General features: G+C 41.5%; 1 protein-coding gene across 3 annotated transcripts in view; it reads left to right on the plus strand.

Annotated features, from left to right (window-relative positions):
* Window positions 1–14,562, plus strand: part of LOC121873196 (alpha-(1,3)-fucosyltransferase C-like) — a 70,203-nt gene that overhangs the window by 27,317 nt on the left and 28,324 nt on the right. For all 3 annotated transcript variants that reach the window (XR_006090205.1, XM_042376545.1, XM_042376546.1), the window contains exons 4-8: window positions 3,705–4,047; window positions 4,569–4,741; window positions 6,838–6,966; window positions 8,465–8,593; window positions 10,546–10,731. Coding sequence is in view for 2 of the 3 variants with exons in the window: in XM_042376545.1 (XP_042232479.1) it covers window positions 3,705–4,047; window positions 4,569–4,741; window positions 6,838–6,966; window positions 8,465–8,593; window positions 10,546–10,731 (960 nt within the window). In the remaining variant the exon portion in view is untranslated. The remainder of the gene's footprint in view (window positions 1–3,704; window positions 4,048–4,568; window positions 4,742–6,837; window positions 6,967–8,464; window positions 8,594–10,545; window positions 10,732–14,562) is intronic.

Raw genomic sequence — 14,562 nt, forward strand, 5'->3', positions numbered from 1 at the left:
GTAGTTGCCACAGTCAGACCCGTCTCCCTTGGGGTATTTCCTCCTTCTCCCATATATTCTCCAGGAGAGAGTGAAGACGGCTGGTAGGCAGAGGCCCTGTGAATTTGTTATTTTTCGTCTGCTTGATGGTAGTAGCTACCTCATCCCGGAATGGAGTGCTGAGGAACATCCTGAGTAGTCAGGAGATCTACATCGGTGTTTCGGTTGAGCAACGAATGGTAGTGCTCTCTTGAGCACTAACGGATGCTTCGTTTATAATTAGGGAGTTACCGTCGGATGAGCAGAGGGCGGCCACGCTATGAGTAGTTGGTCCATATATTGTTTTAGCATAATTTAAAAATTCACGCATTTTGTGTTGATCCGCAAATTTTTGCATTATCACATGTTATATTTTTCCACCAATCGGTTATTAGTTTCCGCTAGACCACTGCTTTCTTCTCGTGATGGTTTCAGCTCTGGTCCGAGACTTAGAGTTGTTCTACCAGTCAGTGATAGCAGCACGTATACTATTGATGAGTACTTCGATTTTCGGGTAGTTTTCAGCAAGCCAATCCTGGTGACCGGGCCGAGGGTCTCGTTGCAGGATTTTTTGATGACAGCTTTGATGGGACCCCATTCGGCACTCGGATTTTGGGTATTTGTTGTTAGGTTGTTTACAAGCCCACCATTGAGGTGCTCTCTAAAAGCATGTGCTACCGCTCGATCCTCCAGGCTCCTATAGTGTTAAAGTCTCATCTAGACGCTTGTTTCCTTCGCCGTTTTGGGACGACGTAAGAGGAGAGTTTGGCTCTGACGAGCCGAATATTTGTGTCATAGTGGCGCAAGCCACATGTGGCTCGGGTGATGAGGACATCTCTTTCTCTGACAATGATGTAGTCAATGAGATTCCAGTGTTTGGATCGTGGGTGTTGTCAAGAACCCTTGAACTTGTCAGCCAGCGTAAACAAGGTATTGGTGGTAGTGAGGTTGTGTGCAGCACACTTGCTAAGGAGGAATAGGCCGTTGGAATTACACTTGCCTACTCCGTTTCTTCCTATAGATCCTTGCCATATGTTAGCATCTCTGCCAACTCTGATATTGAAATCACCAAGGAGAACAACCTTATCTTCTCTGGGTATAGAGGTTAGCACTCTGTCAAGGTCGGCATAAAAGGCCTCCTTGATGTCATCCTCTGCATCCAGTGTTGGGGCGCATGCGCTGATGAAGAAGGCATGACTTGAGTGATTCAGTGGGATTCTGAGCGTCATGAAGCACTCGTTAATCCCAACTGGCATTTCGGTTAGCCTATGAAGGATGGATTGGTGAATGAAGAAAGCGAACTCCGTAAATGCAGGTTCTTTCCGCAGCAGGCTTACCCTTCCAGATGAAGGTATAGCCGGACCCCTGTTCTGTGAGACGACCCTCATCTGGAAGCTGGGACTCACTAATGGCGTCTATATCGATGTTATACTAAGACAGTTCTTTGGCCACAAGGGGTAGTTCCTCTTACAGGGCACTCATTTGTACCAATATCTAGAAGGGTCCTGACATTCCATGAGGCGACCATAAGAGGTTGTTTAGTTTGTTTTTGCTTTGATCTGTTATTGTGAATATGTTTTCGACCGCATAAGGATGACCTAACTGGGTGCAGTTACCAGTCAGGTTGGTTCTTTAGGCAGATTATGTTTAGGGCACCTTTTCTAGCCCCCTCCCCATGTGGGGTGAGGAGAGTGGCTCCTGGTAAGGGCTGCTTAGTCGCACAGACAGGACCGGTGTGCGCTGTCACTAAGATCCCAGTCATAAACGACTATCTTATCTACGCCGCCCAAGTGCAGAGTTGTGACCAGAGACTCCTGGTTATCATTTCTGCCTGTCCCCGTCGCCACTCTTTTGTCTTCATAGGACTTTTAATAGGGATAGGGGTTTTGATGATGAGGAGAAGTATGATGAGCTGGATGAAGGCTGCGCATGAGTTGATTTATGTAGTGAGGCAATGCCTTCTTCCGCCAATGTCGTCGCTGGGTTCCCGTGTTGGTCACCTCTTTCATCTATTCCACTGTTGGGGTCTTACTGGAGCTCTGTAAGCATGTCTGCCTGATGTGGGGCTCCACCTCAGATTTTTCGTTCGGGGTTTATTCCCGTAGCCTTTGATTACCAAGGTTAATTCGCAATGCAGTGGGGCAGTGGTTGGTAGGCGCCAGGGCGTGTCCACATGCTAGTGGGTCTATGAGCCGTCCCTCTGGGGTCCACTGCTTCTCCAAGATCCCCTGCTGGGTCTAGCCTGGGGTCACGTGGCACCCAGTTACCGTGTGTTGCCACGAGGAGGAACAGTACGACTCTTGAAGATGAAAAGACTGTGTACTGGCAGTGGAAGACTAACACAAGGTTGCTTCCCTGTTCACCAATGGGGATAGCCAGTGGCAGTAGCTTAAAGCGAGAGGAAACAAGCAGAGCCTGCAACATAAATGTCATTATGTTACCCGTAAGACCCTTAATAATAACTGCAAGACACTGATGAAGTCTAGGGAAACACATAGTTAGTAAAATAGACTACCTGTATATATTAAAGTTAACAGTCACTGTAACACACACAAAGGAAAATGGTCGTGAGAGAAATATTAATCACCAACTATAAAACCAAAGCCCAGCTATGAACTGACGTGGTGGGGCGCAAGAATGCTGACTAAAGGGCGTCATGACGTAGTGGGGCATGTTTAAGAGAAAGTTCTGGAACAGGACTGTGGCACCAGTACAGAACACATTAATATGATTAAAGTACAATCAGTAAGCATAATACCAATTCATGTTTAAGTAATTACACATGTTATTGAATTACAGAAAGCTTACACACCGTCTATATACACGCTGAACTGCATATCTGCATTGTCTATCATGCTGAAACAATTGTATATTTGTATGACGGTTTCACCTAATAAATATGAAACTGGTAAAATTTCCTCTTTACTTCATGAACTTGTTAATTCTAAGTTCATATTTTTTATTCTTAGTTTACTAAATCCTAATACTGAGCATCCCAAAAACTTTTTAGTGTAGGTGAACATCCCGATGTCCCCTTGTGCGGGTAGTTAACACATCTTGCAATATTTCTCGTATATCTCATAAAACTTGCAGTGTCAAGTTCCTTTACCTCCATCATTCCACCACCACCACCAACAACAACAACAACAACAACAACAACAGAAACAAAACATTTTCGTATTAATACAATATATCTTAAAAGTAAACATCTAGAGCACGATTTTGTTGTGTTTCTAATTGAAAGATCCTCATTGCTAGGTATGTTAGCTAAATGTACCATCAGGTATATCTCGTCACACTCACTTACCGCTATACAGTATATGCGATTTATTGTCTCCTTGCTTAACAAATAAATCATTCATACTTCACTGAGCTACGCCTTCATTTAAGAACTACACTTCACACATTAGGATAGTACAACACTGGAATAATCAAACAATATCAAATTCTATCAACAGGCCGAGGTTAATCTCGGTAACAAATCTCTTACGGTATCTCTCGCGATGGTTGAGAATTGCATGATTCTCGAGAAACCTGACCTAATCTATACTCGAAAAGGAGACAACATGACTAGGGCAATTTCACGCCATTCACGAGAGACAACCTGACGAGATCTGTCCGTAAGATTACTGTAGTTCTGTATACTGACACACCTGTCTCAAGAATACTGAATTGGCTCTTTACAGAAATAATAAGACACAAGATCCTATCATAAAAAGAGGAACACAAAGTGAGGGGAACCCAGAGGCCAAGGAAACCTTGATGACACACCTACCACCAAAGTCAGGGACTTCTCAGGGCATTGTTACTGCACGCCAACCACCAAGCTCAGAGACAATCACCTCTAAAGACATCAACAGTGTTCATCTGCCACTACAGCCTGGGGATTCACATCTACCATACGAGGAACTGAATTTAAAGCAAATAAAACAATCACCTGTAGATCTGTTTAAAGAGACGCCCGAGACCAACGATGCACTCAACACTAATAATAATCCTCAGTTGAAGAAAATACTCTTTTGGAATGATGTGAGTTACCCCTACACGGCCTGCTGCTTGTTTTCTTTGTTTAAGAGATAGTACATTTCTAAACACAAAGAGAAGTTGATGTTACACATTATTACTGAGCCTCAATACCTAAGGTATTTCAGTCATAACGTAAAAAATTTCAGAAATAGAACTAAGAGATTGATAATGCCAAATGCATATACATTAAAAAAAGAAAATCTTAATTCTTGCTAGTCTATGACAAGAGCTAACCTAATGTAAATATCACCTCATAACAGAACATATTTTATTTTAATGTATTCTGTCACTATTTTCCCTACATTAGTTACGAGTACAACTATGATGTCACGAAGGAATTATGGAAATTCAGTAGCTTCAGACTCCCATCATCACTGATATTTACTAGTATTAAGTTTCGAATTTCATTAGAATTCTTGCTTATTAAAGAAAAATATAAGTACTCCTGCTGCAAAGCTGTTGAAAAGCGAAAATAGTGATAAGTATATCAGAAACATATCATGGATATTTTCTTATATTTTCAGGGTTACAGTAGCAAGCACTTTGGGTTCGGGTTCGGTCGTGAGCCCTTCTTGCGTGCTGGCTGCCGTGTCAATACTTGCTTCACCACAGGCGACCGATCCCGCTTTCCGCTGAAGGAGATTGACGCTCTTGTGTGGCATTTTAGATCAAATGACAGATCGCTTCCTACTGTCAGGTAAAGAAAGAGTACTTGAAAGATACGTTTATCATTGACGTTTTAATGTTATTAGTCTACGATTCAAAACTGAAGGTCTTTAAGCGTATAAAAAGGCTCATCAACAATTAAAATTTATGAAACATCATATGCTGTTCAATGGCGAGAAAAATATGGTAAATGGTTTTAGTTTACTGAAGAAAATAATTTTTTTTAGATCGGAACAGGATGAAGGATATCTGATACCAAATAGCTATTTCTTCAGTAGTACCCAATATTCAGCCTTAGCACTTATATTTCCTTTATATAGATTCAGTCAACGTAAATGAGCGAAATAATTTTATACACTCGACAACATTAAGTCAAACATCCATCAAGATGAAATAATGTGTGCCAAGTAAATTACATGTTAAATTAGGTTAGATTAGGTTGCTAGGTTTATGTCAGGTTAGGTTTAGGTTTTGTTAGGTTAGATTAGGTTGTTTGGTAAGGTTAGATTAGGTTGTTTGGTATATGTTAGGTTAGGTTATTTGGTTTATGTTAGGTTAGGTTAGGTTGCTAGGTTTATGTTAAGTTAGGCTGCTTGGTTTTTTAGGATAGGTTAGGTTGCTTGGTTTATATTAGGTTAGGTTGTTTGGTTTATGTTAGGTTAAGTTACTTGGTTCTATGATAGTTTAGGTTTTTGGTTTATGTTGGGTTAATTTGCTTGGTTTATGTTAGGTGTAATAGTCCCTGTCAACAGATACCTGTAGACAGTAGTACTTACTGTATATAATTGTGGCCTATCTACATATATTTATTGTATGATTTTCACTACCTGAATTAACTAGATAAACGCCAACTTAGCATAGCTTATCATTCCTTCTCACGTGCTAGATGATGTTTCCATATCCTCCACCTTCGACAGATGTGTTATAGGAGCTTTGGAAATTACCTCCTATATTGTCTCGTAAAAGGACAGTTGCCTATTATCGGTTACTTCATCATTATCAACAACATAGAGTGCATAGATTTTGTAAAATGAAAAAAAAAATAGTGTTTTTGCAAACATTAAGTACTCTGAGATAACTGCAAATGAAGACTACAAGTAACTCCAACTGAAACTACAAAGTAATAAGGCATACTAAGATAAATTACGTATCAGTAATACTATAGTATGCAAAAACTAACATTTTAAAAGATCAGAAGCACACTGAAATATTACACGGCCCCTTCAAAGTTGGTGGATGAGTGTAACAGACTGAGGAGTTAGGCCGCTCGAGCCGTTAGCAGAGACGGGAAATATGAAGTTGTTCGCAGTCATATTTCCCGCCTCTGCTGACGGCCGTGTAATATTTCAATGTGATTCTGATCTTTTAAAATATCAGTTTTTGCATAAGGTAGTAATATTGATACGTAATTTGTCTTAGTCTGCCTTATTGTTGGTATAAGTATATATTAAATGCGTCCTCCGAAAGCGTAAATTTGTTACCAGAGTTTAACAGATAATTCATGTATAAGATTTCTGATAAAATTCCTACGTGCTCATGTTTGAAATAATGGATGTATGTATCTTTATATAATTTAGCTGAATATCTTTCTCGTCAGAAACTGTCATCCCAACGATTATGAAAAAACTCATTTAGAAATACATCATTACTTCAGAACGAAATCGGACAGATTTGCAACAGCCAATCAATCGGCTGTAACTCTTGAAAAGAGAGCGGGGCATCTCTTCTCAGCTGAGAAAAAACGCACTTTCGCGAGATTTTCGAACATATCAATATCCTGTTCATAAGGTGCCAGTGGAAGGGAACACCGATTACAGTGCGTTTTTTTCCCAGCTGAGAAGATATGCCCCGCCCCATCTTCAAGAGTTACAGCTGATTGGCTGTTGCAAATCTGTCCGATTTCGTCCTGCAAAGTATGTCTTTTAAAACTGCTTTGTGAGGAATTCCTTTCGTAACATTAAGAATAATTTTGAGTGGCCTGTGCTTGTCGAATCTTCTCTTCAAGTATTGACTATAGATAGGTATCCGGTTTCTTGTTATGGTGTAACCAAAGACACGGGTACTTAATCAAGTCATCACAATCCAAAATTTATTGTAATAACTCATATGTTGTGTGTTGGTCTTCAGGTCCCCCCATACCCGCTACGTCTTCTGGATGATGGAGTCAGCATCTTACCTCTACGGCAATATTGGCCACTTCAATAACATCTTCAATTGGACATTTACGTACAGACTCGACTCCGATTTCCCAAACCCGTATGTTCATCTGGTTCTCAGGGACTTGTGGAACCCTGTTTATTGTTGGCCCTGTCTTGACGAGAGCTTTTGTACCTAAAAATAATAATTATACCACATGACCATTTGTTGTGGCAGGTGGACCGTTGACGCAAGATTCTAATAAATTCCTCCATTAGCTTAAAATGGAAGTTTTTATGAGAGAATGATGAAGATAAATTATTTTGTTGGAGGTTTATTCTGAGACATGGAGTTCTTTGCATTCATCTGTTGTGAGGTTCAAGTAATTAACACTTTTGGGGTTTTCATACATAAAATAGCATATGATCTAAATTATCGCTTTAGGGTTTTCATATGCAAATTTTCGTATAAAGTAAAAAAAAAACTATTTTGCATATGAATGCTAGACACGCAAGACACACATTAGAGGCCGTCAGTGCGATCTGGCAACAATGTACACTACACTCCAAGGTCACCATAAGAACATAAGAAAATAAGGAGTCTGCAATAGGCCGGTTGGCCTGTGCATGGCAGCTCCTGTCGAGAGTTACTACCACTCTCTATCATCAATGAATCTATCTAGCCTCCTTTTAAAAATCTCCAGCGTTCCAGCACTTACTACAAAGTTGTTAAGCTTGTTCCACTCATCCACCACCCTATTTGTGAACCAGTTCCTTCCTATCTCCCTCCTAAACCAGCCTCCCTTTTGTGTTTAAAGGACACAGGATATAATGTTGACTTACATTTCCCAACAATGATTTCATTTATTATTCATTTATTCATAAGAGTGTTGTGAGAGTTTTGAACCATGCCTCGTGTTGCTGGCCAGGTTTGAGGGGTGAGGAAACGTAAAAAGTGCAAGGAAATTGCACCATGTGGTGATAGTATAGTGCCACCTGATGCCTCTCCCAAGGTAAATATTATTTTTTTACAACGTTTTTGCGATAACTATTTTTTTCCTAAATGTGTATGCTTTATAACGGAATAAGGTTCATATTGCAATCACATGAAATAACGAAGGTATAAAGTGATGTATAAACATTTTCATTAAGCATAAACAAAAATTTTGTGTTCTATTCTTACATATAGAAATAATTATTTTAACGTGATTACTTATATAAAAGTGTTTTTATAAAATTTATTTACAGTGCTAATGCAAAAAATCCCCCCTTTTTATTTCAAATAGCAAACTTGCTGTCACTCATAACGTAAAATTATCTCTCTTGTGGGGCAGTCAAGTGCGGTGAGGTGAGTAAGGCCAGACCCAAAGACGTGTGGGAGAGAGCTCCTACCCAAACCCAAGAGTGTGAAGTTCTCCCCACTATAACTTCTGTCAATATATAACAAGTGGCACAAGTTTCTTATACATTGTAAATTCTGAGGTGAAAAAGAACTTTAGACAGTGGTATTTTTTGCACGTAGTAGTTTAACGTTACAATATCAAAATGCTATCGTGATAAAACATTATCCTAACTTTGTTTTTCCATTCTATTTTTCTATCTGGTCAACACTTTGTCAGGTACGGGCGTGTCTACCGACGTCGGCAGCCCCTTCAGGAGCCAGAAGAGGAGCGGAACTACGCAGCCAACAAGACCAAGCTGGCAGCCTGGTTTGTGTCCAACTGTTGGACAGTCGGCGGCAGGGAAGAGTGAGCCATGACTTCGTATTTTGTGTTTTATTTTATGTTAAATATGTCTCTATATAAAGCTAACTGTTCAGGAACATTGAAGCTTTACAATACATTATATATTATTCCTTAAGCCAGTAAACATTTTCGACCCATCTCGAAGCTGCACTCATTTGCCCCACCCACAAGCTAACACACGAAACAATACATTAACGCTTTCGCCGTCTGATGACACTATTTGGGTTACGCACGTGGGCAGTGGTAAATTAAAAATAGTTTCAACGAAAAATCTATGCATTTTGGTAAGACGCTAATAGCTTCATTGGCTGGTCAACGGGTGAGATCTGGACCGCAAGATTGGGCTGCAAAATGGAGGAAATACCTATACTCATTGAAATATCCTATTATATATATTTTTGTTTTATTCTAATATTTTAACAAACACATTATCCTTTGAATACACATGACGATCACTTGTATTCGCAAGTATAAATTTTGAATAATATGATTCCAGAAGTACCAACCAATACAGACAGAGACTACTGTATCAAGGCTGTAAAAAATAATTTCATTAATGAAAGTTCCATAATTAAGATATTTTTAGAATTGCAAGACTGTAAGCTTAGAATTCATAAATGATTGAAAATCAAGTACATTTCTTCCTGATTCTCCTCTCTCTTTGTGACCTTGCAATTCTCTTAATGTAATTATGAAATCCTTTATCTTGACTTAATCCTCCTTTAGATTCAGTCACCTGCATTTATACCTGGTACAGTGGCAGACACATTTTGTGAGATGTGTTTGTTTACTTCATATTAAAAGTCCAGAAATGGCCCAGGTTGGCCCTAAGGAACCTCGTAATAGTGACCAGATTAATGATGCTAGATAAGCAATCCACATAATTGCTACATCCCACAAAACGAACCAGCCACTGTACCAGGTATAAATGCAGGCAACTGTAGGTGCAAATCCTTTTATCCAACCCAAAGGACTCACTTTGTAAATCTGAATACTCAAGACCACAAATGTAAAAAAATAACCTGTAAAATTTTCCTTACTTAAAATTATGATTATCATCAATCAGGACCTATACAGGACCTAAAATAGGACGTGTTATCAAATCTGACGAGGACTCGGCAAAACTACAGGAAGATCTAAACAAATTTTTCGAATGGTCTGAAAAATGGCAGATGAAATTCAATGTCGACAAATGTAAAGTACTCAGTATAGGAGATGTAAACAGGGAAACCAGATACCAGATGAACAACGATGCCATAGAGAAATCCGACTGCGAGAGAGATTTAGGAGTAATGATAAGTAGGAACCTTAAGCCAAGTAAACAATGTGTTTTGCTCGTAACAAGGCTAATAAAGTACTTGGGTTCATACAAAGGAGTGTTAGTTACAAGACTAGCGAGGTCATCCTAAAACTGTATCTTGCTCTTGTGAGACCACACCTGGATTACGCAGTTCAGTTCTGGTCACCGTATTACAGAATGGATATAGAATCCTTGGAAAGAATTCAGAGGAGAATGACAAGACTAATCCCGGGCATTAGGAACCTTGAGTATAGAGACAGGTTAAAGCATCTTAATTTGCACTCCCTCGAGAGACGTAGAGCGAGGGGCGACCTGATAGAGGTGTATAAGTGGAAGACAGGGCTAAACAAAGGGGACATTACAAAGGTACTCAAATTATCCAACCAGGAGCGAACTCGTAACAATGGTTTTAAATTAGACAAATTTAGATTTAGGCGTGAAATAGGTAAACACTGGTTTGGAAACAGAGTAGTGGATGAATGGAACAAGTTACCAAATATCATCATTAACTCGAATACGCTGAATTGCTTCAAACATAGGTTGGATGCTCATATGAGCAATAGGGGTTGGGTGTAAACGGGACTGCCCAGTATGGGCCAATAGGCCCGCTGCAGTTTCCTCCATTCTTATGTTCTTATGTTCTTATGTTTTTCAGGCTGGTAAAACTGTTAAGGAAATGGATCAAGATTGACCAGTACGGCCAATGTGGGTCGTTGAGTTGTGTGAGGAAGAACTCCAGTGGATGTTACTCTATGCTTGAGAAGAACTACAAATTCTACTTCTCCTTTGAAAATTCTCTTTGTCAAGATTATGCGACAGAGAAGTTGTTCAATATCTTAAGGTAAATTCCCAAATTATCTAATACTTGTTGATTTGTTTTAGAACATTATTTGGTATAGAATTTACTCACAAGACATAATCAGACAAAAATAACCTTGAAAATTGATAACCTTTATGGAATCTTTATATTTTCTATATAAAATCTAACTTCCATTATACATTTCTTTTCACTATTTTTTGAAGAAACATACATCGTTGGGCTTTATTGACTCATATATTCAATATATATAAAATAATACAAATGGGTGTACAGCATATCAGGGAAGTGAGGTGTGAGGAGTAATATGTTAATGAGACAGTAAATTAACAAGATAGTAGTTAATGTTCATTAAGTCTGTAAACAAGGCAGAGTGGTTACTTCTCCAGCATTGCACTTTACAGTCCATATCATTATTGGCGAGGCAGACTGTGATGAATATTGTGTAGACCAGAATAATATTATTACTACAGCCACGGTCCAACTGGCTCATAGTAAAATACAATTGTTTACAAACAGAAAAAAATGGAAGTTGAGCTATAACAGAGTGTGTAGGGTAGACAGGCGAAGGGTGTGTTAAGTGGGGGTAGCGGCCGAGAGGATATACAGTAGCTGCTGAATGGGTCGGGCGGCTAAGTGGGAATAGCAGACGAGTGGTTATAGTGGCTGAGTGGGTATAGCGGCTGAGTGAGTAGAGTGGATGAGTGGGTATAGCAGCAAGGTGGGTTTAGCGGCTGAGTGGGTTATCAACTGAGTGGGTTGTCAGCTGAGTGGGCATAGTGGCTGTGTGTATAATGGGACAGTGGGTAGAGCACCTGAGTGATTAAAGTGGCTGCACGGATGTAGCAGCTGAGTCGGTATATTGGCTGAGTGCATATAGCGACTGAGTGGGTACAGTGGCTGAGTGGGTAGAGTAGCTAAATGGGTATAGTGGCTGAGTGGGTACTGTGGCAGAGTGGGTATAGTGGCTGAGTGGGTAAAGTGGCTGATTGGGTATATTGTCTGAGTAGGTATCGTGACTGAGAGGGTATAGTGGCTCATGACGCTCAAGACCCGCATGACGCGTCCCCTGCCAGTACACAGCCTCCTTACCATCAAGACTCCTGCTGTGCCTCCTCGTGGCAACACACGATAACTGGGTACCTCGTGGGCCCAGGCTAGACCAGCAGAGAATGTCGGAGCAGCAGTGGGCCCCAGAGGGACAGCGTACAGGCTCACTGGCATGCGGATACGTCCTGGCGCATATCAATCGCAGCCCCGCTGCCTTGCGGATTAACCTTGTGGGTATAAGGCTATGAGAGTAAACCCCGAACGAAAAATCTGCGGTAGAGCCCCGCATCAGGCAGACATGCTTACAGAGCTCCAGTAAGACCCGAACGGCGGTGTCAGTGGAAGAGGTGACCAACATGGGAAGCCAATGACTACACCGGCGGATGCAAGATGGACAGGCTACTAAGGCGAAACCCAACAAACTGTGCCTTCGGCAGTCCATTACATCTCTTCCTCTCCCCAGTCGTTGCAACTGCTTGTACCACTGGATCAGGAAAAGGAAGAGCCAGGATGTCTGGTTGCAGCTCCTGCTTCACATCATAAATGAACTCACGCGCAGCCATCATCCATTTCATCAAACCTCTCACCATCATCAAAACCCCTATCCCCCAAAAGTCCTATGGCGATAGGCGAATGGCAACGAGGACAGGCAGAGATGACTACCAGGAGTCTCTAGTCACAACTTTGCACATGAGCAGCATGAATAAGATGGTCGTTTATGCACTGGGATCTAGGCAACAGTGCAATCTGGTCCTGTCTGTGCAACAGAGCAGTCCTTTCCAGCAGCCACGCTGCTCATCCCACATGGGGAGGGGACTATAAAAGGAGCTCTAAACATAACCTGCCCAGAAAACCAACCTAGTCTGGGAAACCGCATCCAGTAAGGTCATTCTAATGTGGTTGAAAACATAACCATAATCACAACTCAAAGCAAAAACAAACTATGCAACCTCTTATGGTCCCTGAATGGAATGACAGGCCCCTTCTGGATACTGGCACAAATGAGTGTCCTGAAAGAAGAACAGCATGTGTGGCAAAAAAGCTGGCTAGGTATAACATCAACATAACAACAATTATTAAGTCCCGGCCCCCAGACGAGGGTAGACTCATAGATCAAGGTTCGGCTATACCTTCTTCTGGAAGCGTAAGCCTACTGAGGAGAGGAACAGCATTTACGGAGTTGGCTTTGCCATTCGCCTATCCATCCTGCATAGGCTAACTGAAATGCCTGTTGGGATGAACGAGCGCCTCATGACGCTCTAGTCCCATTAAATCACTCACGTCATGCCTTCTTCATCAGTGCATACGCCCCAACACTGGATGCAGAGGATAACATCAAGGAGGCCTTTTATGCCGACCTTGACAGAATGTTAACCTCTATCCCGAGAGAAGATAAGGTTGTGCTCCTAGGTGACTTGAATGCCAGAGATTCTGACATATGGCAAGGAACCGTAGGTAGAAACGGAGTAGGCAAGTGTAATTCCAACTGTCTACTCCTCCTCAGCAAGTGTGCTGTCACCAACACCTTGTTTAGGCAGGCCAACAAGTTCAAGGGTTCTTGGCAACACCGATGATCCAAACACTGGCATCTCATTGACTACATCATTGTCAGAGAAAGAGATCGCCGAAATGTCCTCATCACCCGAACCATGCATGGCTCAGACCACTGTGACACTGATCATCGGCTCGTCAGAGCAAAACTCGCCCTTCACTTTGCCCAAAATGCGCGAAGGAAACAAGCCTCCAGAAGAGACTTTAATACTAGGAGATTGGAGGATCGAGCAAGTAGCACATGCTTTCAGAGAGCAGCTCAACGATGGGCTTATAGCTAACCCAACAACAAACGTCCTAAATCCGAGTGCTGAATGGGGTCCCATCATGGCTGTCATCAAAAAATCTTGCAGCGAGACCCGCGGCCAGGTCAAAAGAAAATACCAGGATTGGCATGATGAAAACTACCCGAAAATCGAAGTACTAATCAATAGGAAACTTGCTGCTATCACTGACTGGCAGAACAACCCTAAGTCTCAGACCAAATCTGATACCTTCCCAGAGAAGAGAGCAGCAGTCCAGCGCCAACTTTTCAAACTAATGACTGATCGGTGGAAAAATATAGTGTGTGAAATGTAAAAAAATGCGGATCAACTCAGAGTGCGTGTATTTTTCAATTCCGCTTAAACAATATATGGCCCAACTACTAATGGTGTGGCCCCCCCCTCTGCTCACCCGATGATGACTTCGTAAGTAAAAACGAAGAAGGCATCAATCAGCACTGGAAAGAGCACTACGATTCCTTGCTCAACCGAAACACTGATGTGGATCGCCTGACTTCCAAGCAGTTTCTCAGCACCCAGAGCTGACCCACCTCAAATATCCTCTATCCCGGGATGAGGTAGCTACTACCATCAAGCAGATGACAAATAACAAATCCACAGAGCCTGATGGAATCGCAGCCAAGATGTAGAAAGGAGGAGCACTTCTGCTTACCAGCCGTCTCCACTCTCTCCTTGAGAATATATGGGAGAAGGAGGAAATCCCCCAAGATCGTCAATATTTATAAGAAGAAGGGAGACTGATCGGACTGTGACAACTACCCCGGGATCTCACTGCTGTCTGAAGCTAACGAGATTATCGCTCGAGTCCTCCTAAATAGACCTCTTCCTAAGGCGGAAAACTTCCTCCCAGAATCTCAATGTGGCTTTAGACAATAACGTGGCACCACTGACATGATCTTTGCTGCGCTCCAGATACAGAAAAAAGTGCAGGAGAACAACGTCGTGACTTATACATGGCCTTTATTGACCT

The sequence above is a fragment of the Homarus americanus genome, unplaced genomic scaffold (genome assembly GCF_018991925.1).
Source record: "Homarus americanus isolate GMGI-L3 unplaced genomic scaffold, GMGI_Hamer_2.0 scaffold32929, whole genome shotgun sequence".
Taxonomy (NCBI): Eukaryota; Metazoa; Arthropoda; class Malacostraca; order Decapoda; family Nephropidae; genus Homarus; species Homarus americanus.